General features: G+C 37.5%; 1 protein-coding gene across 1 annotated transcript; it reads right to left on the bottom strand.

The window, feature by feature from the left end:
• Positions 1 to 363: 363 nt before the first annotated feature.
• On the bottom strand, positions 364 to 11,001 carry LOC139695333 (glycine receptor subunit alpha-4-like). The gene is made up of 11 exons (XM_071594041.1): positions 10,997 to 11,001; positions 10,347 to 10,582; positions 9,387 to 9,454; positions 9,143 to 9,299; positions 8,135 to 8,225; positions 7,804 to 7,886; positions 7,558 to 7,692; positions 6,813 to 7,011; positions 6,575 to 6,679; positions 3,971 to 4,148; positions 364 to 1,453 (listed from the first exon to the last, which is right to left on the bottom strand). Exons 1-11 carry the CDS (start codon positions 10,999 to 11,001, stop codon positions 1,217 to 1,219), a joined length of 1,494 nt encoding a protein of 497 aa, XP_071450142.1. The 3' UTR covers positions 364 to 1,216.
• Between the last annotated feature and the right edge of the window lie 16,004 nt (positions 11,002 to 27,005).

Genomic DNA, 27,005 nt, shown 5'->3' on the forward strand with positions numbered 1-27,005 from the left:
TGAGAAGACTTTTGGTATGATAATATGTTTCTCATTACTAATTACCCATGTAATTATGTGTATATATAATGCTTTTTGCCAAATTGATAACTTGTAGAGACTTTTAATTTGTATGTCATGCTTAATGACAGTTTAGTGTTGAAGATTGTTTAGTGCTGAAGACAATTTTTGAAAATGTCTTAACAATTCATGTATTAAACTATTTTATGTGGATGGGAATGGATTGTCTAGGACAAAGTTGTCAAATTCTCCTTATGACTGTTTAGTGTTGAAGACACTAAACTGTCATTTTGAGAATTTTTCAACTTTGTCCTAGACAATCCATTCCCATCCGCATAAAATAGTTTCATACATGAATTTTAAGACATTTACAAAAATTTTTTTAACTTTCAATTTCTTAAAATGTTTCTTAAATTAGTCCCTTATCTTCAGACGATCAATATTATCTTTTCTACTTGGCAAAAACTCTGTTGTAACCATCTTCAGATACATTCCTGCGTGCAATACTAACCTAACTTTGAATATAAAAAAATATACAACAATATTTACAAATCAGTAATGCCCTTTCATTTGAAATGTTTGCACAAAAATATTTTTTCTTGTGCTCTAGATACATGTATGCCTCAGACTAAGCTACCTGTCGTATGGAGACTTTGAATGTCTCTAAAATCAGGTGGCCACTGAATTTACGAAGCATTAGAAGTGTGCTTGCAGTGAATCAATGAGTGCAAATCCCTCTGGCAATTCTCCAACCAAATTCACCGACCTACTTGATAGGTGCATTGCATGTAACCAAAGGGCTCTTGGAAGGGTGTGTAGAAAAATGTATCAAAAAGTAGGTAAAGAAGTCTCAGCGTGGGGGATGTGTTTTAGTAGGCTGGAGTATTTAATAATTTTTTCTTTGTTGCGATTGCTATTTCTGAGGGGAATACAAAGCTTAAATCTGTATCACAGCCTGCCTCTCTTATTTCATCAAATAATCAACATGACATCATCAACATGACCTTCCATTGTTGCATAGAGCTTGAATTATTTTCATGGTGCTGCAAGTAAAATTTCACTCTTGATACCTTTGATTCAAGTCTCCTGGATTTCCTAGCTGGTTACATATAGATTTTTTTTAAATACCAAGCACAGAATACATGCTTTGTAACATGACCTAGGAATGAAACTCTTCAATGGATAGGAGTTATACTTAAGCCACCTTGAATCACACTCAATCACATTCCCTTCCATAGGTAGGAGCACTCAAAATCCATGGCCAGTAACAAATATTAAATACTACAAATGTCCCAATTGCTACTAAAGGACAGAAAGCTTCAATTTTTCTCCGAAACAATGTTAATGTCTCAATACTCAATTGGTATCTTCGTGCGTATTTTTTACTTCCATCTCTATCACCGATGCCAACTTCCAATGTATGTGACTCTTCTGTAGCACTGGAGCTCCACTCCTAGTTAGAGAAGATAAGTCATGTCAATCCAAGGATGTATATACAAATAAACATTATAATCCATAACATGCATTTATCAGTAAATACTTTCCAAACTACAGTCGGATTCAAAATGATACGGTCTTGGATTTAGAAACCATTAATCTTGCCACTTTAGTCAATCATGTTTTTTTATTAACATGATTTTTTTAAATGTTATACCCACATGTGAGTTTCACATCCAAAAATTGTATTCTGAAGGATGCTATAAGATTTTACAAATGAAATGCTATCTCCTGGTGGAACCAATATTTTCTCAAAATTCAAGCGCTCACAGTATGTTCATATATTCCTTTGCTTGTGAATTCATTTCATCTGCTTAATTGCAGGATTTTCTCAGGTATGTTCCCTGAAATTCAGCTAAATATATATTTTCCTTTGCTATATGACCCCTTTAGATGCTTTCCTTTTAAAGCCGTAAAATGAAAATAAGTATATGTCAATCAATTGGTACCATGTATTCAGCTTACATGAAGCCTTCAAAGTCTGTTTAATACTTTGCTCTACAATAAGAAATACCATAGAAACAAATGCTCCAAGTCCTAAGTACTATAATTTTGAATATGACAGTTGCAGCATTACGATAGTACACTTTTAGTAAGACAATCTATTGCTGAGATCATTTGTACTACTGGGATCAGTGGTTACACTTGGGTTGGCTAGAATTTTTGGGTGGTGAGGAATGAGAGAGAGACATAAGTCCAGTGTAACCACTTTATTCTTTCCGAACAATATTATAATTATTAATGTTTAATACATTATGCCCCATCTTCAAGTGGTGCATTAAAAGTGAGCCAAATTATAGTCAAGTAGGGATCAGAAAATTCCTGAAATACCCTTCACACTTAAGATCTGAATCTGTTTATTCTCTCAACGTGGGCTGCTACCTTTTTCAACTAACAAATGCAATGCAAATTAAAGCTGATATAAAAGAGGCTGACTCTCTCCCTCTCTCTAAAAAATATTTATGTTTACATATATACATTTTTTTCAGTGGTATTGGATAAATGTATTCAGAGAAATGAAACAAAAATTTAGGATCTCTTTTAACAGATTGATGACTGCTAAAGTAGGTAATTATGGAGCAACAATCTCATTAATGAGAATTTGCACGATCTGCTATTGGTTAATTAAAAATTGGTAATTTTCCACCAAATAAAATTTAATGCGACCGGTTTCAATGTACCTACATCATCATCAGGGATGATGATGTAGGTACATTGATGTTCCACCGTATCATGTCTGAAGCATCTCATTTTATGCGCTATTTGGTGATCTAGGATTAGGATTATTAAAATTCTTTCCATATGAACAATGGCTGAAAAATGCAATTATAGCTTTGTTAGTTGAACCTTTGAGGTAGGTTTTGGATGGACACAGACTGAATACTGCTACTTTCTAAGCCTCACCCAGCAAGTCAGCCTAGACACCTCACACTACTACTACTAATATTACAATTTTTCTATTTCTCAAACATTCTACATCCCTTCATTCCACCCAGCTTGGCTATCCATTTCCTCTCAGTACCTTGCTCCTCCACTCTTTAAGTCTTCAACATTAAATCCCCAATTTAAATATTCTGAATCTACATATCTTTTCTGTCTCCTTTAGATTTCTCCCAACAGCCCTATCTCCTCTCCCTCCATTCTTAAGACTTCTTCACTTGTGTTCCTTTCAACTCATTCCCCCTTTTCTATCCTTCTCCAGGCCTGAATCTCAAAATCATGCTTCATACATTTATCATCTGGGCTAAATGACCTAGTTTCTGGGCTTTATAAAACCCAACTCCTTATCAAAGTCTTCCCTAATCTTTTCTCAACACCTCTACTAAATGTCTCTGTCATCAACTCTCTTCTCTTTCCCTCCTTCTGCAATAAAAAAACTTCAATAAGAATCCTCTGGCATCCTGTTTATCACCCCTATGAGGACACATGATGAAATGACACACTCTCCAACCCACCCAAGGGTTTACATAGTAAGTCCAGAGTTAAGTTAAGCCCTAGATGGGACATTAATCTGTGAGCTACTTTATATCTTTCATTGAGACTCAGCCAAAAAAATTTTAGTTTTTCTTTGCCTTCCTCTGTTCCACAGAAGTCAATAGTTTCCACCAAATCCCTCATAAGGAGAATCCCAATGTTAAAAATGATCATAGCTTCTGCTAATAACTGGTAGTATGATAAAACCAAATAGTATTACATACTTTCTGATGGCATTTACTGAAAATTTGAAAATTCAGACAAAAATCTGTGATTTCACAGGATTTATCCCAAGATCTCTCCCAATTTCAACAGGATATACTTCAGCAGCCAGAAACAGAACACTTGAGGTCATGAAGCATTAGAACATCAATAGCTAAAACAGTCAACTGTGTAAATAAATGCACATACTTTTCATCCACAAATAGTAGAAAAGAAATAGGAAAAGAATTGATGAATAGATCTTCTTGAGATAACTGGAAATTTATGTGCTACCTACATTTTTTCTCATGTCGTTGTCCATCTGGTCAGATGCCTCTTTGAGAGACCTGAAGCGTCCAGTGGAACCTTTTTCTGAAATGCAATTCCAGGTAGGTTTGCCATTGCATGGTGACTTTGGATGCCCTTGTGGTGATTTTTTAACTTTTCGTTCTTTCACCTTTGCTTGCTTGTCCAGCCTTGAAAAAAATATATACACTTTAGTAAGATTATTCTGACCAAAGTAGGCAGTATATGTGTTACTTATACAATCCTTGAGTGAAATAATGAGTTCATTCAGAAATCGGATGATTTCAATTCAAAAGGCAACAACTAAGAAATTAGGATATTTTACTTACTTAGTATCTATGATCGTATTTTCATGATGCTTCATTTATATAACTCCACGCACAACATCTAAATAAAAAAGTATGTGCTCTATGTTGGCCAATAACAAATGATTAACATTCATTCAAAAAACACTTTTGAAATACTTGCATTTGATCTAATGAAAGAAAGGTCAAAGCAGCCATTCAACAGGCTAAGTTGGGCAAAACTATTCTATAAAGTGTTATTTCTTATTTTTAGGGCTGAAAAATGTCAACTAAACATTCATTTCTCAATATTTTTTTTGTTATCAATGTTACCCTAAAAGTAAAAAATTAAGAAACCCGTGAGAATTGGATATGTGAGTTACGGTATCATGAAATGACTAAAAACCTAATGGACTAAAGAATTGGACAAAAAAAAGCTTTTTCATTAACTATGCATGCATGTCAGCAATGAACATTCCTTTTTAATCAATACAGCATCTCATATTATGTGCTACCATAAATGCAAGTTTTATTCGTAAATAACTGTGAGCTATAAATTGCAATAATACCTTCTATTTCAACTGACAGAATAAGCCTAAATTAAATTTAACAAATATAGCAAAATTAAATGTAGGCACCCACTTCAAGGAGCAGTGTAGAAATATTTGTAAACGTGAAATGAAGTATAAATATGGTATCCTGGTGGTACTACATATATGCATACCTGTTTCCTCTCTTTTTAGTTACAATTATTGACTTGTGTATTAATACTGTTGGCAAAGTGACAGCCTCTAGAATTTTAATCAGTTTTAATTACAGTAATTTTGCTGCCATGTGCTTTTTCACAAAAACATTCATTGAAAGCACTCTTTTCAAATCAATGGGCATTCAGGTGAGTGGTACATGGCAAAAGTGATACATGGCATGTATCACTTTTACAGAGAGTTCCTTAATAGAAAGGAATACAGAAAATATTTAGGTTTGCATACACAGGTTCGTAATGAGATGCCTATTCCTCCATAATTTTGCTCTTCATTCACTCACTTTATCCATTCTGCTCCATGGATCTTGAAAGAGCAAAGTGGTGTTAATGAGTGAGGTGAGGGAACTAATGAATGAATCAGCCTGAATAATAACTCTTTGGGAAATACTGGTGGCTTTAGAGGTATGGGCAAGGAGATAGATGAAAAATTAACTTATATAAGGAATATGATGAAATTGTTGAAAAGGGAGAAAAAATAATTAAAAAATTGAATCAAAAAAGATGTAGGACCATGATAGAAAAATTACTTTAGACAAGTGGGGAAGTGAAAGGACAAGTATGGGGATACAAAACCATGTGAAGAGTGATAGACGGTCTGTGCTATTTTAGGTAATCTACCGATTAAGGTAGTGTACCTATAATAATATATAGCTTTACATTCTACTCTACAATGAACCCCTCTTCATCTCCGTATTCTTCATTTATCCCTTCATGGAAGGTATATATGTAAAATTGAAGTAAGAATTACAGCAAGGCTAAAGGTACCATGCAGAGTGCTTTGTAAGTCCAAAACTTTACATTAGATTTATATGGTCCATTCAACACCTAACTGTGCGTAAAATCAGGGACAGTGTCAAAATATTTAGTCCTTCTAAGTTTGACATTAGAATAAAATTAATTTTTTGCAACGATTTTATACTTTGCAAAAGAAAATGGTTGCCTTCAAAGTGGAGAAAATGTAATTCCAGGTCCATTCAACACCTAACTCTGTGTGTAAAATCAGGTATAGTGTCAAAGTATTTAGTCCTAATTCTGACATTAGAAAAAAATTAATTTTTTGCAATGGTTTTTATAATTTGCAAAAGAAAATGGTTGTCCTCTAAGTGAAGAAAAGGAAATCTGTGCTCATATTTTCATTCAGTGGTCATAATTATAGTTTAAACAATAAAGTAAATGCTAAGTGATTTGATCATAATGATTCCGTTGATATCATTTCATGGTCACAACTGATGACCAGCAAGTACCAGCAAAATATGTTTTTCCATTTTAATTGAGCATGATAATATCAAAATGCGGTACAAGAAAAATAGAAATTATTAATAGTTTCTATCAGACATTTTACTTTGCGGTAGATGTAAGGATATCATGAATGAAATGCAAGAGCCATTTGAAAACTGTAGGATGGCTGTGTTATAATAATTATTAGTGTATTATATATGCAATGAGGAGTTTTTCTTATTTCCGTACTTATTCTTTGCCTAATTCATGCACGTGTATTTATAAAAAGAAGAAAATTCAATTCAAGGGACAATGAAAGTGGTTAACTTACCGGAGAACTGAAGCAAACTGAGCCAGTGCAAAAAACACACATATTATGCATCCAACCATCCAAATATCCAAGGCTTTAATGTAACTGACTGTCGGTGTATTTTGCCTGCAAAAACAAAAGAAAATTTTGAAAAAGGTTCTAAAATAATGAAGATATATTGTGGATTTGAACATCAAACATTTGCAATTCCTGCCTAGAAGACAGATTTATCGATCGAATAAAGAACTGAAGGCATTACCTCACAGCAGCAAACATTGCTGTGAGTGTCAGTAGTGTTGTCATGCAGATTGCCAATCTCCCGGGTGCACACTCTCTTGGTACCATAAATGAAAGCCATGACACCACCACAAATAAGCCACTTGGAATGTACGTCTGTAGAAGATGGTAATTCATCCGCCTTTGAAACCGCAAACAGACAGAGATGGCAGGGTAACTTCCTGTGGAAAAATTTTAATAGGATGAATATTATTTTAGGCAGGCTTTGATAACTTAAACGTGATGACCAAATTATTTAATTCAAAAACAAGCTTTTTTCTAATTTATTAATGATAACAAGTAATTATGAAATTTTACTCCAAAGCAATATACTGATAAGGATACACAGATTTAAAATGCACGTTTCTTTGTCTTGGAAATGATTGAAATTTTGCCAAACCCATCGCTTAACTTGTGCCCGAGCACATTCTGTCAGGCAGCATCGTTTTAATTTCTAACATAGGTAGGCAGTTAAGCACTTTACCCTGTCTATGAAGTGATCAGTCATGAAAAGGATGGGATCTATCAACAGAAACATTTCTCGTCATCCTTGAGTTTATTGCTTTTGAATATGGGGTATCTCAAGACAGCTAAGCTCTGTATTTTCAAGCTTCATTTAATATACATCCATTGGTACCTTTTAATCCTAGATATTCTCGAAAGACAGAATGGAAACATAATTAGTTTATATTAACATAATCCTATAAGCATAATGAAAGTAGCCTTACCTGAAGGAAAGTTAACATCTTCCTTGTCATTAATTAAATTTACAGAATAATCAAAGTGTGCAAGACGATGGCCAATGTTTACTGGTCTGCCCTCTGGAACCCATGAAAAGGACAGCTCTTCTCGCGTAAAACCATCTGTAAAAATTTCAAATAAAATTTTAGGTATTTTTGAAAATGTTTGAAGCCTTAACAGAGTAGTTGTTTTCAGTGCCAATATTTTGTGAGAGTAGGTTTATGCATGCTTACAGCTCTCTAGTCTTAGATCACATCGCTGAGAATCCGCAGGATACATCCTGAACTCCATTGGGCATGCCATTTCCATCATGATTCTGAAAAATGTGTACTTCCCTTTAATTTACATTTTTGCGAGCTAAGCAGACTTTTTCTCATACATGAACATACTCAAGGGATATTGGGAGGAAAATCAAGTTTGATTAAAGTACAAGCTGTTGTCAACTATGCGTTTTCTGATTCATGATACATATCTGAGTTGACTGAATTATTGGATGGGTAGAGTCTTATGACCTTTGAATATTAGTGTGAAGAAGATTTTAAAGGAGTCAAAGAAGACACAAACCTGGCTGAATATCTTATCGTTGCATTTGGATAAATCCTTAAGGAAATTGGAGGTGATAGGATGCGCTGACTTGAGACACTTTTGGCATAGTCTGTGGACAAAAAAAATTGCATAAACAATACTGATTACTTTAACCTTTTTGCTTTGAATGCCACAAAAACATATCCATTCAAATGTTTGGGCTGTATAATGAGGAAGGCTCTATTATAAGAAAAGAATAGGCAAGTTTGATGGAATAAAGGGAAATAGATAGTATGCTGAATTGAAGAAGGGTTTATGGTAGTGTAAGGTGTCATATAAGGTGAACCTTGGAATTTTAGCTATAGCAAGTAAGATTACCTATGCATACATTGAATTATTTTGGAAGAAGATGGCCAAAGGAGTGCAAACATAAAAAGAAGAATTGAGTTTTATAAAGAAGCTTTTACAAGGAGGTAGTTGGTGACAGGAACATTGTCTAAGGATATTCACAAAAAATTAATGAAAGCTATATAGGGACCTTGATTTTGTACAGTTCACAAACTTAGTTGATGAAGCAATATGATAGGTATAGGTATAGGGATGCTTTAGGTATGAGGCTATGCAGAAGAAAGGACAAATACAATGGACTAAAAGGAAATATATACTAGGCATGATGAGGGAGGAGAGAGGGCTGTTTGGAGAAATTCAAAGGATTCATGAAAAGTAGATGAAGAGCATTCTGATAAACAATAGTGTTTAAAAATGTGATAGAGAAGAGAACCTTTGGAAAATGAGGAAGGGTTAAGAATAGGATAGACCTGGAAGATTAAATAAAGGGAAGGGAAAAGTATGCAGGACTGGAGAAGGGTTTATTGTAGTGTAGGGGGTCACATTGTCTTGTTAGGCTAAACCTAGAAATATAGCAGTGGCTAGGCTGTGTGTCCATCCAAAACCTACCATAAATGGTAAACTTGCAAATAAAATAAGTATAAAAGAATCCATTTTTCATTGCATCCCTATAAAAGAGTATTTAACTGTATGCTATACCTGTATAAATATCAGGAACCCATATGTTTGAAAGTGCCACAGGGTTCAGGCTGAGGTATGAATGGTTAGTTCTGCTCCTTTGAAAGAGAAGATCAGTTGCATGAGTAAGTCTTGTATCTTGCCAGTAGATTCTTAAATTCATTTCAATACTGAGCATCTGAAAAAAACAAGACCTTCTTTCTGAAAGCTGGTTGACAATCAGATTCATTCTTTAAGTTCAGGGTTTCTTGTTTCAGGCACCTACCTGTTTCAGCTCATTGATGTCTGGAATATTCTTTATACTCACAGAAAATTTCACTGGAACCGGTTTGCCTGAAGTACAAGAATGAATGTTTAAAAGTCAAGTATAGCAGAGGTGATCAAGGTGTTGATTGGCAGTATGTTAAAAGGAAGAGGAAGGCAAATCATACTTCTCCCACACCTGGCCCAGCTTGAAAATGGTAAATGTGAAGATGGGTGATAGTATTCACTTGACTGGAATACAGTAAGTAACGTTAAAGCTTGTATTACGTTAACATCCCATCTCTATAGCATGCACAAAAGTAAACTGACACAGTATTTTTAGATAATCATTCTGATTGAAGAACGTAGTACATGAAATTAGTTTTATAGGCTATACTAAACTGAAGTTAATGAAATAAGTACATGGATGAAATAATTTTAATTTATTAATAGCCAAACAGGTTCCATTACTATCAACAAATCTTTCTGACTGACATAATTTCCTCCACTGATAGTTCTCAAAAGGGATGAAATATTTACAAAACATTAAAAATGCTCCCTCCATTTTATTTAATCTTCTGTGGAACTTAAAAAAGATGAGAAAAATATGCTCATTATCAGCCTAGTAAATAGTAAACATAAAAATGCTAGGTTTGAGTAGTCACCATACACATGAGTTTGTGTTCTTCTGTTAAAGAATCTTTGTAATGTAGGACTAAAAAAATAATACAAATGCTGTGAAGTGCTAGAGATATTTTGAATTCATACAAATAATACTATGTAATGCACTAGACCCGAAAGAGTGCACCACTGACTGGACTTTCTTCTTTGATTCAGGGTGATTGTCTAATTTGCAAATGCATTTTCTAATTTCATCCACATCCTCTGTAATCATGACTGGAGAGAGTCATTGACCTTTTGAGATTGTTGCATAACATTCCTGATGTCATGGCAACTAGGCCACTGGCCAAATTCTACTCACCATTTATTAAAGGTGGTGGATCATGTATACTGTAGTCTGTAGGGATGAAGTCAGCAAAGTTATGTCGCTCTGCTTTTTCTATTGAAGAATGCACTTCATTCTTTTTTATGAGAAATGACTCATCTTGCGGCTCTGTCACATCATCATATACTATTGTTGATGTGTAATCGAAATCAGTGGTCGTGTCTGTTGTGGCTTCAGTCACCTTTAAAATTACTATGCATTGCAGCAGAAACCTGAAAAGATTAGAAAATTACATCAATTGAATGAAAATATAAGTTTGAACAGTTGGCATAATATTGATTTGTGCTAAAATGAAAAACATTGATCAGTGAATCATCAATGTATTGCACTACAATTAGAAAATCAATTATCCCAGTTATAATCTAATAATTAGATAGTTTTCTTGAAAGCATGGATGTTATTCTATGGATGAGACTGTTGAATATGAATTAAACACTTTTAATGTTAACATTACCCCTTGACATAGACATTGAGTACACTTTCCACTAATGTATTTAAAACTTCTCCAAACCATAAAGCAACGAACTATTGATACAAAGCAAAGGCGAAAACAAGGAATCAATAGAAAAGTATTCTTTGCTGAAGCTAATGTGTCTTCCATTTACCCATTTTAGGACTTTACTCACCCCATCGTTACTTTGTGTCACACATTGTCACAAATTTTAACCCTCTCAAATATTTCATATTGCCCTAAACAATTTAGAAATTAAATTTGTGCACTAAACTGATTGGTTAATGAATTTTCAAGTGGAGGTTCTAGGTCACCACAGAAATTCAGCATGTGGCAATGCACTGCTGAGCAACTTTTTTCTTTTCCTCTAGATTTGTCTGTTTGTGCTCAGTAGATAAGCAGAAACAAAAATTCGCCTTGTTCTAGAATAAAAAAAACTAAACTAGTAATCATTGAATTTTCCACCCATTGTACTTTCATCTGATTATGTGCAAAGGTAATATAACTAGTTTTTGTTGTGCTTATCATGTACAATTTGTGTGTCATCATGCTTCAATATTCCCTTCAACCTCCACATTAACCCCTCCCTATTCCTTGTACTGTGATATTCTTCCGGGTGTTTCAAAAGGTGAGTGTACTGTGGCAATCTGTAAGGAGCTCGAGCTGAAAATCTGTTAGGAGATCTATATAAAACATTATTTAAAATAAAAATTATGAAACTTTTTAGCGCCCAGTTAAACCACCTCTCTGACTACACAATGCTTGTAATAATTCTTGGACTCCCCTCTTTTTCCCACTCATATGTTACCTTTGAACCTAAACAAAGTATCAGCTAAAGTATTGCCTGATGCAATATAAAATGTATTCAATTCCTCCCCATATGAATTGTCATCTTTTATTTTCATGATCCTACCCTCTCTGCAACCTCATGCTTCCTTTTGCTATTGCCTTCATTTTTTTTAATATCCCAACTTCATCGCCATCTACCACTTAACTGTGTACAGTATAGTTGTACAATAAGTCTCTTCTTTATTAGAATATTTTTTTAATATTTCAAAATAATTCAATGTGATAATTATGTGATTTATGTACTTGATTTTTGCTCAGGTATCTTTTTGCATGTATTCTTCATAGGTTTTTGCCAAGATGGCATACTTCTCTCATCCTCTTTAGTTTCCACTGCTTGTACCTTTTTCACTCTGCTTTGGAAAACACTGTTTGTTTTCGACTATCGTTTCACTTTTATACATTGCTTAATTTGAAATATTTATGGATAGTTGAAATTTATAAAGAACCAAATGGGTATTGCAAAATTCAGCCGAAAATTTTTTTTCACTCTTTCCCCATCGTTCAAATGGATCAGAAACATTCTAGTCACTATTGTTGCCTTGCGCTTACCACCTTCTCCAAACGGGAAACGTTTGGGTTATGGAACTACGGAAAACCTGATGTGTCATCGATTAGTGAGTTCCAGATCGGTTGGTTTGACACAAAAATTCCGCATTCATTCCTTACCCAAGGTGACGGTTATAACGTAACACCACCTTTTTCCCCCTCCCTCTTATACTTTGGTGACACCACATAACGGATCTTACAACTACCTCTTCCCCGAGGATCTTACGTCAAACTGTCATTAATTTAAACGCCTGCGTTGGTATGAGAAGATACCGGCCATCTTCGGGACCTACAGGACTTGTACATCCACCGGAGACGAGCGCCGCAGGCTCAGTAATTCAGATTCCTTCTTATCGCCATTGTTGAACGTGCTTCCCACGCGCGCAGGTTAGTTCCCTCTTGGAGCATTTTCCTCGTCTAAATAACGGGAAGGGGACATCAATTCACGCTGCATTCTTCTAACGTGGCCCGTGTACTGATGAGAGGTTTTATTTCGGAAGATAAAGAGAAAAACAGTGAGGACGCTCTGTTGACAATGTACAATGAATTTTAGGGAGAAATACGTCAAAAAGAAAATAAAAACAAAGTTTTTCTTAAAGTTTCATCATTTTCGGGTATCAGAGAAATAAATCATAACCATTAAACAGTTTCGATTGGGCGGACAATCACCGTAGTTAGGTGTTCATTCCACTGGTATGATGAACCTTTTAGTGATATCATTTGCAATAGAATTAGCAATAATTAATTGGACTTTATGTAACTCCAACGGCTGAGTTCGTATCTCGCTGTCCGACCGCATTAGGGGGGAAAATATTCGGGTCAAAATTAGTCTGGTACTAATTCACCCCCTACCACACACCTTAGCGGTGGCTTGTAAGATGCTATAAATACTAAGAATTACTAAATCACCCCATGAACTCCTGCAGGGGAAGTCAATCACGAGACAACAAAACATTTAACCTCGGTGGGAGATTCGATAGTCACTTTTGGTTTAGTAGAGGACGGATTGGTCACCCAACAACCGGGGTTAGCGAAGTGCAATGAATACCTTTGAATTATCATTTAGTTATAAAAGTGCGCACTGAAAAGTTGTGTCCCCTTGTTACCTGAAAGCGGTAGCCATAGTAGGAAAATTGATTTAAATTTTTAACTATTTGTGCCTGGAAGAATTCGTTTTTCGTTGGCGATTAGAAGGAATCTTAAAGTGATCATAGCCCTTATCGTCATACTAAGGATCGAAATTCATCTGACCATTTCGAATGGGTTGTCTCGCATAGCTATTCCATAGCGTTGGCTTGTCTGTTCTATACTTGACTGAGGCCCGAAAGGAATACCTAGAAGCGCGTTTTGGCCGTCATGCACGAGAGGCTCTAAGTGCTTGCTTTCGGAAGCAACTGGAGCGCAGATGTTGCTCCACAGCTTGTGGAGATTGAGATGGAAAATATCGAGGAGAAAGAGTATCATCATTGGAAACGTCATTCAACAGGATCGCTCGCTATTGTCACACTTGTGAAGATTTTAACAGCAGATTTTGAGAAGGCTCAAGAGAATGTTTTAAAAAATCTTGCAGGGAAGGCCGAAGGACTCAAAAACTTAATTTCTCGCAATTGGAATAAGTCACTTTTCCAGGATTTTTCATAACTATTATAATGAATACAGCACATTCACATGTATGAAAATTACACCGTTAATGAGACGGAAATCTCAGTACTTGCTCGTACTCGACTTAAATTCATTGGAAACTTATCTTAACTAAAAGCTTAATTAGCAAAAATAAGTTCAGATCGTCAAAAAGGAACTCGAAAATGATGTTTCAAATAAGTCTTAGAAATCATTCCCCTGCAATTTTGAAAAAATACCGTTATCAAAAGTGCATGGAATATAAGGCATATAGCTGTGCTTAAAAAATCCTATTGGGCACGCTAAACTGATAGCTAAATTTAATAGCACTACAAAACTTAAACATTGTCAATCGTAAAAGTTACGAACTGCTTTATATAGTTTTAGATTTCATTTTAAATATTCCATCACGTCAAAGATAATTTGTGTAATTAACAAAAAGAAATTATATACCAAGGACAGAGAAAAATATTTACTGGGCCAAGAAAATATCCTTAACGTAAGAAAATGTTCTTAACCTGAAAATTAAAAAAAACGATACGTGCCAACAATATGGTCTGAAAGTCTAAGCAAATGATTAGTGACAATCCTTTCATTATCCATTCCTTTGGATTACAAGGCAGTTGAACCAAGTAGAAATTAGTCAGTGTTTAGAATTATTGGTCTTAAATGAGGAAAATATGAAAAAAATGATTGAATTTTCTAAATTTACTCATTAGTTTTTTTCTTTATTCAAGCGCCGTCTTCACCGGTGAAATTAGGGATTGGTCACAGTTTAGGCAAGATGATCATTTTTTTCACATTAAGTCTGTACAAGTAATGTGTTACTTTAAATATAAACGAACAATTTAGGGTTTCAATTAAAACTTATTAACGTGTTACTCCTATTAATCAACATAGTGTCTTAGTGAGTAGACCACTGACTTGGAGGGTTTAGGTTCAAATTCGAGGAACATCTCCGTAAACCCTCAACTTAATCCAAACTGTGATTTTTCGGATATCAAATAGTCCCAGGAAACCACATGCTGCGCAGTACAAGGAATCCCCCCTCCTTTCAATCGTGAATTTCACAGGACCTATGAGACAGCACAAGGTGAGCTCTACCCATGCCTTTCAAACCAATCTTGAGATTGATTACAGTAGTTCAATCCCCAAATTTCGCGCCTAATATAGATGACGTACCCATAGGGGAAAGGGGATGAGGCTAGAGAAAGGTCGGGAGTGCTCTCACGGGGGTAAAGTTGAGTTTCAACCACTCCACCTATTTTATTTTGGTACGATCTCATACATTTACGAAAGTTCCATTTCACTTCACGCGAAAGAGCTCACGGCCCAACATTTGCCCTTTGCCCTACGATCATCATGCAGCGAATTGGAAATTATGTCATCAATGGAGGAAGCGTGCTAACCCTGCTGATAAAATATAATAAATACAGTGCGCGTCTAATTATAAAAAGTTACGCTACGAACCGCAGGCTAAAGTGTTCAAATCCGGACGAAACCACGGGACAATCCCAACTAAAACTAGTCTCATTTTTTTGGATACCGTATCTTCCGGGTTTCGTGTCTGGGCTGTCAACCATCGAGTGCGTCCATCGGGTTGCGGATAGTGGTTCAAGCTCTAGATACTGAGGTTAGCTGCGATAACGGAAGGGAAAGTGGAGGATGAGGTATGACAGAGGAAGGTCCAGTATGAAAAACTACAATGTCGGTGCAAGGAGCCATGAGGGAATGAACGGATTGATAGGGAACAGGATAGTTTGGAGAGCTGCGGCAAACAAGGCCTAGGACATATAACGTTAGGGTATCATTAATGTATTTATTCGGAGCACAGGGAAATACACTGCATCCCTAACCTACAGGTATATGCGTGTAATTCTCAGGCCGCAGGACTTTAGCACTCGGCGAAATCTGCCATCACCCATACAACGAACCTTCGGGTTGTTTACCTCGTGATTTTTGTATTCTCGCTTAAAGGCAAAGGTCACAAGTAGTTGGCAATAGGGTGTAACACTTTCTTCTAGTTAAAACACTTCGTTGTATCCTACGGAAGATTTCCCCTATCCCATCATTTCACTGTTTCTATTCATTAAGTAATCAGCTAATTTACTACACATACGTACTTCACCCAAACGTCTGAGTTACCGCCCTCCACCCTAACACACAAGATTCCAGATAGAGTTGGGTAATTTTCTTGTCGGAGGAGCATATGCGCGCAATATACTATGTATCTACGTGGATTTATACCCTAGCGAGTTGTCAGAGGGACCTAAGGAAGTAGGCAGTATTTTGTAATCGAATCCATATATTTATTTGTTGTCTCAGGCGTAACTTTGTGGAATTTGCATAACATATTGAAATGTAATGAAATAATTGACTTTGTAATTCCACACACTTTATTTAAAAACACGACCCAGGTTTCGACGTTGAACGTCATCATCAGGTGATGATGACGTTCAACGTCGAAACCTGGGTCGTGTTTTTAAATAAAGTGTGTGGAATTACAAAGTCAATTATTTCATTACATTTCAATCCATATATTTATCTAGATTCGTACCATTGCTATCTGCTTTTATTTTGTCCATATATTTTCTTCCTAACACAATAAGGAATAACATTTTTTACTTCAGGCCACTACTCGCACCGCTACACATATGCATAAATACACGCACGTGGGTGTGTATTCTTCATCAAAGAATCGATTTCGCGGCTCGAATACTTGCGAGTGGAATGTCTGAGATTGAAAATGTTCGGAAAAAGATGATAATTAAGCTACTTAAGCTATCTCCATGAGAGGGAGGAAGTACATCCTCCAGCTTACTCTCACTCGGTGGGTGAGATGAATTGTAAAAAAAATGAGATGCGTGCTGAAACGTGCTTAAATTGTCTCAAAACTACGGTCGTGACAGGAAATGCTGCAATAACAGTTTTTATAGCCTCGGCATTAAATGGTTTTAGAAACCTCACCGTTCTTTTCCCTCACTTTCACATACTAAAGCTGAAGTCATCCTAGATAATTATTTACTTCTTCTAAGATTTTCCTTGGGCTTCTTGATTAGGTGGCCTTGAAGGAGCTGGCCTTTTCTTTCAACCGTATAGAATCCAGGATCGTTTCCCTTCTTACGTGATAATAGAAGGGAAATTAATATTTTGTGTTAATTTTAAATGATTGATCAGACGGTATCGATATTATATAATGCTTTGATGCTTCACCTTCCGAGCTGCTCCTTGGTCTTCCGAGTGGTACCTCGTGATATTCCCAGCCAATTCATATGCGGCTCATAGCATGTTCAATCCATCCGATTCTTATTTCTCATTCAGTATCTAAGTTGGAGGGCCCGAACGGGAGAAGTTCAAGAGTTCCAAAAATTTGGTTATATTTTCGACGATGATGACAATATTATAATAGGAATATTAGGGCAATGGGTTTTATTAAACGAAGCATTTACCAAAATGAGGGAACTGTTAGCCAGACCTCTTGAGTAGTGAAGAAATCTTAAAGTTAACAAGTACAGAGGGCAGTAGCGGATCTTGAAAAACTCAAAGCTGGGAAGCGAACGGAAATAATTTTATATCCCATTTAACAAATAAATTCGAAAGCCATGTTAAGAATGAAACTAATCCCAATAATATAGGGATTGCAGTATAGCATTTTGGATCCGTAAATATAAGATATTAGAAAATTAGTTTCGGGCTAAAAGTAATATTTGTTTTGAATTTTATTGTAGCCAGAAACGTCCCTTACCCAGTTGGATCCGCCCTTGATAGAGTTAGTTTTATGCGCTCAGAAAGCTGGTATCTGTGGCAATAAGAGGAGCACAAGGAATATGATTTTGTAATGTGGTTTCGAGAAGGATGGAGGGAAAAATAATTGGATAGCGAAAGGAACAAGTTTTCGGTGGGAAAATGCAAGAGAGGAATTAGCTGGGGGAAATTATAAATATTAATAAAAAATTGAATGGAAAAAATGTGCAGCAGTGGAATGCTGCGTGTTTTACTATGTACACATATTTTCTAAGCGAGGAAGAGGAAAAAAAATAACATGCATTTTGGGCTTAGTGATGGAGTGTAGAAAGTATACGGATGCTGGTATAGGGAATTGTGGTGCAAGGGAGGTTCGTATTGTTCAAAATTACTTTTTAAATCAGCCGCGTGATTGTTTACAGGTATCATGCTAAACCTACTCCTATTCGGTAAAATACCTCTAAAAAGTCAGTTGCAAATTTAAGAAATGTTTTTCTAAATGTACCATTTCAAGGTGGAAAAACTTCTGATCTCTGTTAGAAGGGTTGTAGGATATTCGAATTTGAGTTCTATGGGGAAAATAGTCGACTGTGTTGATGTTACGGCATCGACATTTAAATGGAAGACAAAACGCAACAATGAATGCCGCGTTAACGTAATGGCGACGCGATTAGACGGTGTTTATACTGTCGCTACGACGTTTTGGACGTTTCCTCATTCTACCCTTACGGAAAACCTCGATATTTTTTTCTCCATATCTTACTCAAGTTGATATTTTGCACATTCAGCCGCAAATGTACGAAGGACATCGAAGCCGATGATTCTCAATATCGCCTAACCGTAGGTGATACATAGGAAATGCAATCAACAGCGTTAGCGCGTATCGCAAACTCGGAAGTCTCGCGATTCCGCCAGGATTTGTGCGAAAGAAACAAGCCTGTTGGATGCTGCACTGCTGTTTCTGGAAGCTGATGGAGACCCTCATGGAGTTCACACAAATATGCTCACGGTGTTTTCGAGTCCCAAGTAGCCACATAAGCATCGGCCTGTCTTGAAATTTCAGAGTGACCGAATTCTCGTCGGTGGTAAAAATATTTTCTGAGAGATACTTCTTTGAGTTCAGTTGGACAGTTTGGAACAAGATAGGGTGGATAGCTGCGACAGATCAGCCCTCGGATTGATAACCCGTGATGATGATGACTCAATTCGTGAAGGATAAAAGCCTGCCGGTCATAAAGAGAGACTCGGGGAAGATAATAACTTGATATCAATCGTGGAAGACCATACACTAATGATATGAATATATATCAATGGATATCAACGTTCTCCACTTCTCCCATTTAAGAGGTCATGTGTCGTTCCGAGTACGCATCGAATCACGAGGAAACTATAAATGGCTTCCCAAACAGGGTGAGAATGTTGGAGACTCCCTTAAAAAACAAACGCACTGACTCTCCCGCAGCTTCATCAAGCAAAACGTTGTGGACTTTTCCAAATATGGCATGCATTACTAAAAAATCTATTATACACCTTTAGAACACTGCCTAGGTAACAATGACCTTTCGTCAAGGACGTGACTCCTGTGACTTCCCCTCCTTCCGAAATCCTCAAGGAGATGATTACCTCACCCCCTGAAGTGGGAGCCTTGAGCCTTCAAGCTGCATCCTTCCTTCTAGGTCTTCCTCGCTCCGATGGTTCCCCAATCTTTTGAGGATTCTGGAGAGTGTTTCTTAAAAGGCGTGCTCACGCCAAAAAAAATTGCCTCAACTCCGTACGTGGCACATGACTCGTCGATGATGCCACGGCCACTCATCATCATGGCTTTTTTGTTTTCCCAGACGCTCTTACATGTTTGCATAAGTGCTCTCGAAGATAGGACGGCGAAGGAAACGAAAGGGCGGACGGGACACGCCTCAATGTTCCTAGGCGTCGCTCGTTCAAAACTTTGCGAATATTTTTGCTCAACATATTTCATGCTTCCGAAACAACACCCTACTGATACCATAGTGGCTAAAATCAGTGTACCATAATTAATAGTAGTCTACTGGTCAGTGCATCTTTTTGATGGATCCTATATCTAAACTCAGGCTACATTTCAAAGCCTCAAGTAACACAATCCTAAATTAATACTCTAAAACCTTGTATTAAAACAAAATTATTTTGCAAATCCATGTATGTACTTTATGTCTTCCTTTACTCCGTCCGACTTGCCTGTTCTTTTCCCGGCTATACGTCGTCTACTCGACATTACTCTGCCTCTACCTCAGTCTTCAACGTTCCATCGCCACCCAATGTGACCCGTATAGTACAATCGTCATGCCTTTCTCAAATTTCTTCCAATTACCCTCTCTCCTCCTCAAACATGCCGATAGTTCTTAGTTTGTTTTCCTATTCATCCATGTAACCATCTCCATCCTACTCCGCACCCAAATTTCAAAAGCCTCCGCCGTACGCCTATCAACTTGCTTCAACGATCAAGTTTCCGTGCCGTAGAATACTTACATCCGCATTAAAGGTGCCACTAGTGTTTTTGGCACTGTTTTCGCCGTTACTCGGTGGAATGTTTCCATTGTATAGATGATAGAAACACAGCAATTCCACAATTAATATTGGAAATATTAATTAATATAACTCTCTCCTATTGGTGAAATCTTATAAATCTAAATCATTCGACGAATGCTTCCTTTCTGATCACCGTAAATCGCATTTAAGAGGCCAACAATTGAAGTTACTAGCTGAATACCCGGCTTTGCACGGGTTAGGGAGAAACAATAATATAAATATACTACATAAATAAAAACAAAAAATTATAAAGTACAATAATACACTACTTCATACGAATTTAAGAATCTTTTTTATTTAACACCTGTTTATAAACTAAATTTTTTGTTTCATATCCAGGAGAAAGAATATATAAATTTTTAGGCGAACCTACTCTGGAGCAAGCAACATAAAGTTGCCCGTGGCTAAAACATGGCGATCTTAGATCAACACCACAAAACTTTAAAGACTGTCCCTGTGATTTATTAATGGTAATTGAAAAAGCTAGCCGGACTGGAAACTGTAATCTTTTAAAGTTGAAGGGAAGATCAGTTGGGATTAGAGGTATCCGTGGAATAAAAATTATTTCACCTTTTCCAGTTAAAATGACTGCCTGGATTATATTTTTCATTAATTTTGTCACACACAATCGTGTCCCATTGCAGAGTTTTGGTGGATCTAAATTTCGCAATAAAATGATTGGAGATCCTACTTTAAGTATAAGGCGATGTTGTGGCAATCCAGCTGGATCAAGTGAATTTAGGAATTCCGTTGGATAATTGACGGCTTCGTCAGCATCCACTACGGTATCAACCGATTTATATTCAATCGCGTCTCCTGGCAGCATGGCTAGTATCTCCTTATTAATTTCATTAACATCATCGTTCTTAGGAGCAAGAATGGCTCTTTCTCGCAACCATTCTAAATTTTTATAATTTTGATTAACGTTAGGATAGACTGCTTGTATCATATCGCGGACAGTTTTCACCGATACACATAAATCTGATGACAATTTTATCATACCAGATGCTTCAATAACTAATCTATCTTCTCCAATCTCCAAAAGTTTATTTGCAAAATTTTGAGCATTCCCATCTCTTAAGAGGATTTGCATGTTTGGTTTAAGGCTAATTTCTTGGACATGATTCCATAGAACAGAATGTTTTAAACAGGCATAAATTTCATCGGCTGGAGTCGATTTTGGAATGACAGGCAGAGTTTGACGGAAGTCTCCACACAGGAGTACCAGAGCTCCTCCCATTAAACTGCAGTTTCCTCTAAGATCTTGAAGTGTTGCGTTGAGGGCCTCAAGAGATTTTTTATGAGCCATCGTACACTCATCCCATACTATCAATTTACATTCTATAAGAACTTGTGCCTGGCCGCTTGTTTTATTGATATGACATGTGGGATTTTCGGAGGAAGACCAAGGATGAATTGAGAGAAGCAAGCAATGTAGGAGCCGTAAGGGAATGAAGAGATTTGCTGAAATTGAAATTGTTTGGAAAGTTACTGCAAACCAATCCTATGATTGATAACTCGTGATGATGAATAGGTACATATGAAAAATAATTAAAATGACGAAATTATCTCTTTTCAAAAGTGATTAAAAAATTATGTGCAATTTCATAGGGAAAATTTCCGAAAACAGCAAAGATAATTCTTTCATTCCGTCAAGAATTTATCGTGGAAATGAGTGCCGTTCCTTGTGTTCCGGGTATGCACGGCGGGTTGAGACGCCGATGGTGAGGGACGGGATTGAAATTTGTGGCATTGATGTCATTACTATGAAAAGAACTTGTACTCCAGAGTCTATACCCTAAAGGATCACAGAATTTAATTGACGGGTGTTTAAAATTTGCAATAACTATTTAAACTAGTTAATAAACCTCTTCACCAATTCTCGGCACTCAGATTTTTTATCCTCCCCATGTGGCACAATTCTTTACTGTGGTGCCTCTGGCCTTAGATGTCGGACGCCAAATAGGATTATTTAATTTGCAGACTTTACAGATCATAATCTACAAGTATTAATCCAAACATGCAAAGCCCCCGAGGTTTGTACGAATGGTCATTATCCTGTAATGTCCTAATATGCACACATTCTAATGCCAAATATATGGGTTACTGTTGATTGTATTTAATCATCAATGCTCAATTTGGAATGAATCATCAGTAAAAAAATATACTTTTAATTATACTTGTAAACTGGTTTGCCTCCAGAATCTCAGAATTACACGGCGGTGACCTTGCAATTCAGAACCTATTCAAGGCACGCATTACACACTTTTCCTTTACAATCTCATTCTATATATACACAGCGATGTAAGCCGGCGGAGTTTCCATTAATTTACTTATTCACAGACTGATCAATTTATTAGAGTAAATAATATATCTGGACGGAAGTAAATTACCGTACTACTTTTACCAACGCGAAATGGATGAATTATCCACTCTTATACGCACGAAGATAAATAACAGAATGAAAGTAATAGAATCCGATGCGTGACGCTTTATTAGTATGGTCCAGAAGGAAGAATTCTCGAGAAGTGGAAAATAAACCATGTCATCATATTAAGCACGCGAGATTCCTGCTCTTTTAATGAAGTTGAGTGGGGAAATGACACGACATCCAGTTCCTGTTGAAATATTATAATTTGCGTTGCGTCTCAGGAAGATGGAAGAGGTATCGCTGATATTTACTCTTTGGCTGACATGAAAAAGTCACTGCAAAAAATCGTCCTAGTTAGATGCACAGTGTATATCCATAATACGTACATGTATATATATATATATATGTATATATATATATATATATATACATATATATGTATACATATATTATATATATGTATATAGTTATTATTAGGTAATTTACCAGTTAAGTAGGTTTTTGGATGTACACAACTCCTAAATAAATATTTTGTGACTCCTAGCAAAACACAACATCCTGCTCTACATCAGGTCCCTCTTCATCTCTGAGTACCTTCTTCCTCCCTTCATCCCGTCCAACATTTCTATCCGGTTCCTTCCCTTTCTTCGTTTGCCCAACATTCTCCCCTCTATCACAGTCTTCAACATCCCACTGCCCCAGCCATTACCCCCTTCATCCACTTTTTCTGCCTCCATAGGATTTCTCCCAACAAACCACTGTCCTCGCCCACCATACCAAGCACTTCATTTGGTTTCTTCTCTGTCCATTTCACCTTCTCCATTCTTCTCCACACCCACATTTCAAAAGCCTCCAATCTACGTCTATCCTCCTAAGTAATCATTTGCCCTACTCTCCATCTTTTTGTTTATTGATCTTGAGAACAACTTTAGCTGCGTTGGATATCAAACTTATTGCCCTGTAGTCTTCACATGATGTAGCCTTTACCTTTTTCGGAATAGGAACTAAAACTGATCTCACAAAGTCTTCCGGCTAGATTCCTTCCTCATAGATACTACGAATCAGCCCATATAGCCTCTTCCTCCCACATTTTCCTAAAAATTTCAATAGTTCCGCGGGAATGTTATCCACCCCCACGGCCTTATTTAGTTTTATCTCCCTTAATGCCCTTTCTATCTCATCGTCGAGTATGCCTGGACCTAAGCTATCTTCCTCTACGTCATATTCTTTTTCAATGTCTAACTTTATTGGTCGGAGTTCTTTACTATGCAGTTCTTCTATATATTCCTTCCATCTCTCTTGGATCTTGTGTCAACTATTATTTTACCTGCCTTATCTCCTACTGTTAGCATAAATCTTCCTTTCTTACTTCCCGATGAAGATTTAACTTTGCTGTACAGCGCACCGATTTCACCCTTCCTCTGCAGATTTTCCATATCCTCGCACTGTGTCTTCCACCATGCTTCTTTTGCTTTATTTGTTGCCCGCCTGAATTTATTGTTCAATTCTTTGTACTTCATTTTGCCTAATTCTGTATTTATATTCTTCCATTTTCGCCGCTCATCCATCTTTGTAATCATCTCATCCGTGAACCATGGTTTCCTAGTTCTTTTAGTGTTAACGGTTCCAATAGTGTCTTTTGCGGCTTTCGACCACCCTTTTTTGATACTTTCCCATTTTTCTTCGATAGTACTTAGCTCTTTACCATCCTCCATGATTTCCTCTACCGCCTGTTTGTATTCCTTCCTTTTCAAACCATTCAATGCTTCTACATTCCATTTTCTGACTCGCCGCCCCTGCCTTATCCTTTTGAAACGGACGCTACATTTCATAACAACTAAATTGTGGTCAGAGTCCGCATCCGCTCCCGGGAAGCTGTGCGAATTTATCACACTTCCTAAACCTGTGTCCAACCAGAATATAATCTAGCTGATACCTCTCTGAGTCACCTGGCATTTTCCATGTATACCTGCGTCTTTTGTGGTGTCTAAACCAAGTGTCGATGATGACTAATATGATGTTTGCCTTTTATAATTGCCTTCTGAATTTCTGGGTAATTCCTTCCTGCCTCCAGTCTTTCTAGAAGGTTCATTCCCTTTCTTCCACCGTCGTTCTTGCGCGGATGAATTTCGGAAATGTGCGACAAAAATGTATGAGATGAAATACGTGAATGTTATGTAAATAAGACTGTAAAGGTAATTTAAATATATTAAACAATAATAGGATGAATTTTTTCCTTTGAAAATGTATTGTTACCTTGAAAATGACGCAATAAAGACGATGATGTCGATTAGTTGCTAATGAATTGTCCGAGGCTGTACGCCCAAAATTTTGCGTTATCCGCTCTGGATGCATCCAGATTCCTCAAAGCAACTCCAGAGTCAATTAAGTACACATCCAGAGCGCGCCTTGTTCTTGAAATATTGCGCCAATCCGGATCTCTGTTATCTTTCCTACTTCCGACACCCTGGGAACCGTGACTAACTGGTTCCTGAGGTGACGATAGGAGAACTTGAAAAGAACGCCAATTAACTCATTAACTCCTCGGGGATGCCGGGGGGGGGGGGGGTTGTAGGGCTTCTTTTCCACGCTTCGTCTCCCACGCCGACCGTGCAAACGAGACGACGGAATACTGGAGTGAGCTCTTCTGGTGGGAAAGGATTGCAGAAAGAAAACTATCACGGACTTCAAATCGCGCGTGGGGAAGGGAGGGACGCAATACTCAGGACGGGGGATGACCTCATGCCGGCCGGATCTTGGAGAGGTACATGGGAAACACGAAATTCGTAAGTTTTGGTGGCCGAACTCCTTTGATTCCGACGTCCCCGTAACAAGAGGAAGGGAAAGGAGGAGGAGGGAAGGATGGAGAGTGGTAAAACGAGAGTCCTTGGCCCAGTGGAAGACCGACCGCCTTCTCTCTCATTCAAAGGCGTCCATCGTTTGGTCGGTCCTCCCTCCTCCTTGCTGCGGACGGCCGTAAAATGCGTGCCTATATACCCAGCACGGAATCATTCGAACAAGCGGGCGGTATTGTGAAGGGTCGCGCTGCAGGATGAATCGATGGAAAAGTAGGCTGGCCAGAAGAAATTTCTGAAAAGTTGCCATGCGTCTGACTTGTGAGGTGAACATTCATTCAAAAGCATAAGCTTACAGGACTAGGGCAGTATATTCCGAAGCCTACTATAGATAATGTCGAACGTTCTATAAATAAATATATACATACGGGGGTGTGCATGAACATCGACCAACATATGTACATGTAAACAAGTATATGTGTGTGTGTATTCATATATATACACATTCTGTATTTTTATGTATATATATATATATATATATATATAACACTTTTTGAAAGACTCACGGACGTGAATAATAATGTATAACACTTAGCACTAGTGGACACAGACAAAAACACAGAAACACACAAAAAAAGAGACTCACTATTTTTCGAATTTTCGGTGGTCGTTGCCACCTTTATCAAGGAGGAGAGGGACAGAACTGAAGGGAATACGAGGGCTGGAGCGATGGATGGAAGGGGAAGGTGGGGAGGGAATTCCGAAGGGACGGGTTTGGAGGGGCAGCGTTAGAAGGGTGGGGAAAATGTAGAAGGTGATGGGGGTGGAAGGGGGATGAAAATATAATTAGAACAGGGTAATTAGTGCCTAATATTGATTCCTGGCCAGTTCCAGGACTCCAAAAGCCAGATGAAGGATTGCTCTAGTGTTTTCAGTTTCAGAGGAGGATCAGAGGGTGGGAGGGATGCTATGATTGATACACTATAGCATTTATCAAAGGGAGTGTTGTGTTCGGAGGCGTGTTTGGGGATAGGGAGCATGTCAATGAAGGAAGAGTTTTTGCATGAGGCTCGGTGGTTGTTGATTCTGATATTGAGGGGTGTGGTGGTTTGCCCAATATAATAGGCCGGGCACAGTTGGCACTTCAGAAGGTACACTACATTGCTAGAAGTGCAAGTAGAGGAGGGAATTGGTGGGAGAGAGTTAAAAAGCGGGTGGGAGAGGGATGGGATTTTGGTTTTGAAAATAGGGCATGTTTTACATCTGGGTTTATTGCAAGGCGTTGGAGTGGTTTTAGGACGGGTTGGGGATTTAAGGAGTGGATTTGTTGATTTGAGGAGATCGGATAGGTTGGCGGGGCGTTTGAAAGTAACTGAGGGGCATTTGGGAAAAAGGTTGGCGGTGGCATTATGATTTTTTAGGATAGGGTAGAGGTCTTTCAGGATTGATCGTATAGATTCTAAGCCCGGGAAGTATGTAGTGCAAATTGAGAGAGGGTGGGGTTCCGCGGTGGAGGAAGGTTTGGGAGTGTACGCATGTTTTCGGATTCTTTTGTTCAGGAGGGATTCGGGATAACCTCTTTTTAGGAGGGAACAGTGTAGACTTGAAAGGAAATAATCAAGGGAATCAGGGTCACTACAAATTCTGTGTCCCCTTGTGGATAGGGAGTAAGGAATGGAGCGTTTTGTGTGATATGG

This window comes from Hetaerina americana, unplaced genomic scaffold, assembly GCF_022747635.1.
Source record: "Hetaerina americana unplaced genomic scaffold, ioHetAmer1.1.p SCAF_6, whole genome shotgun sequence".
NCBI lineage: Eukaryota > Metazoa > Arthropoda > Insecta > Odonata > Calopterygidae > Hetaerina > Hetaerina americana.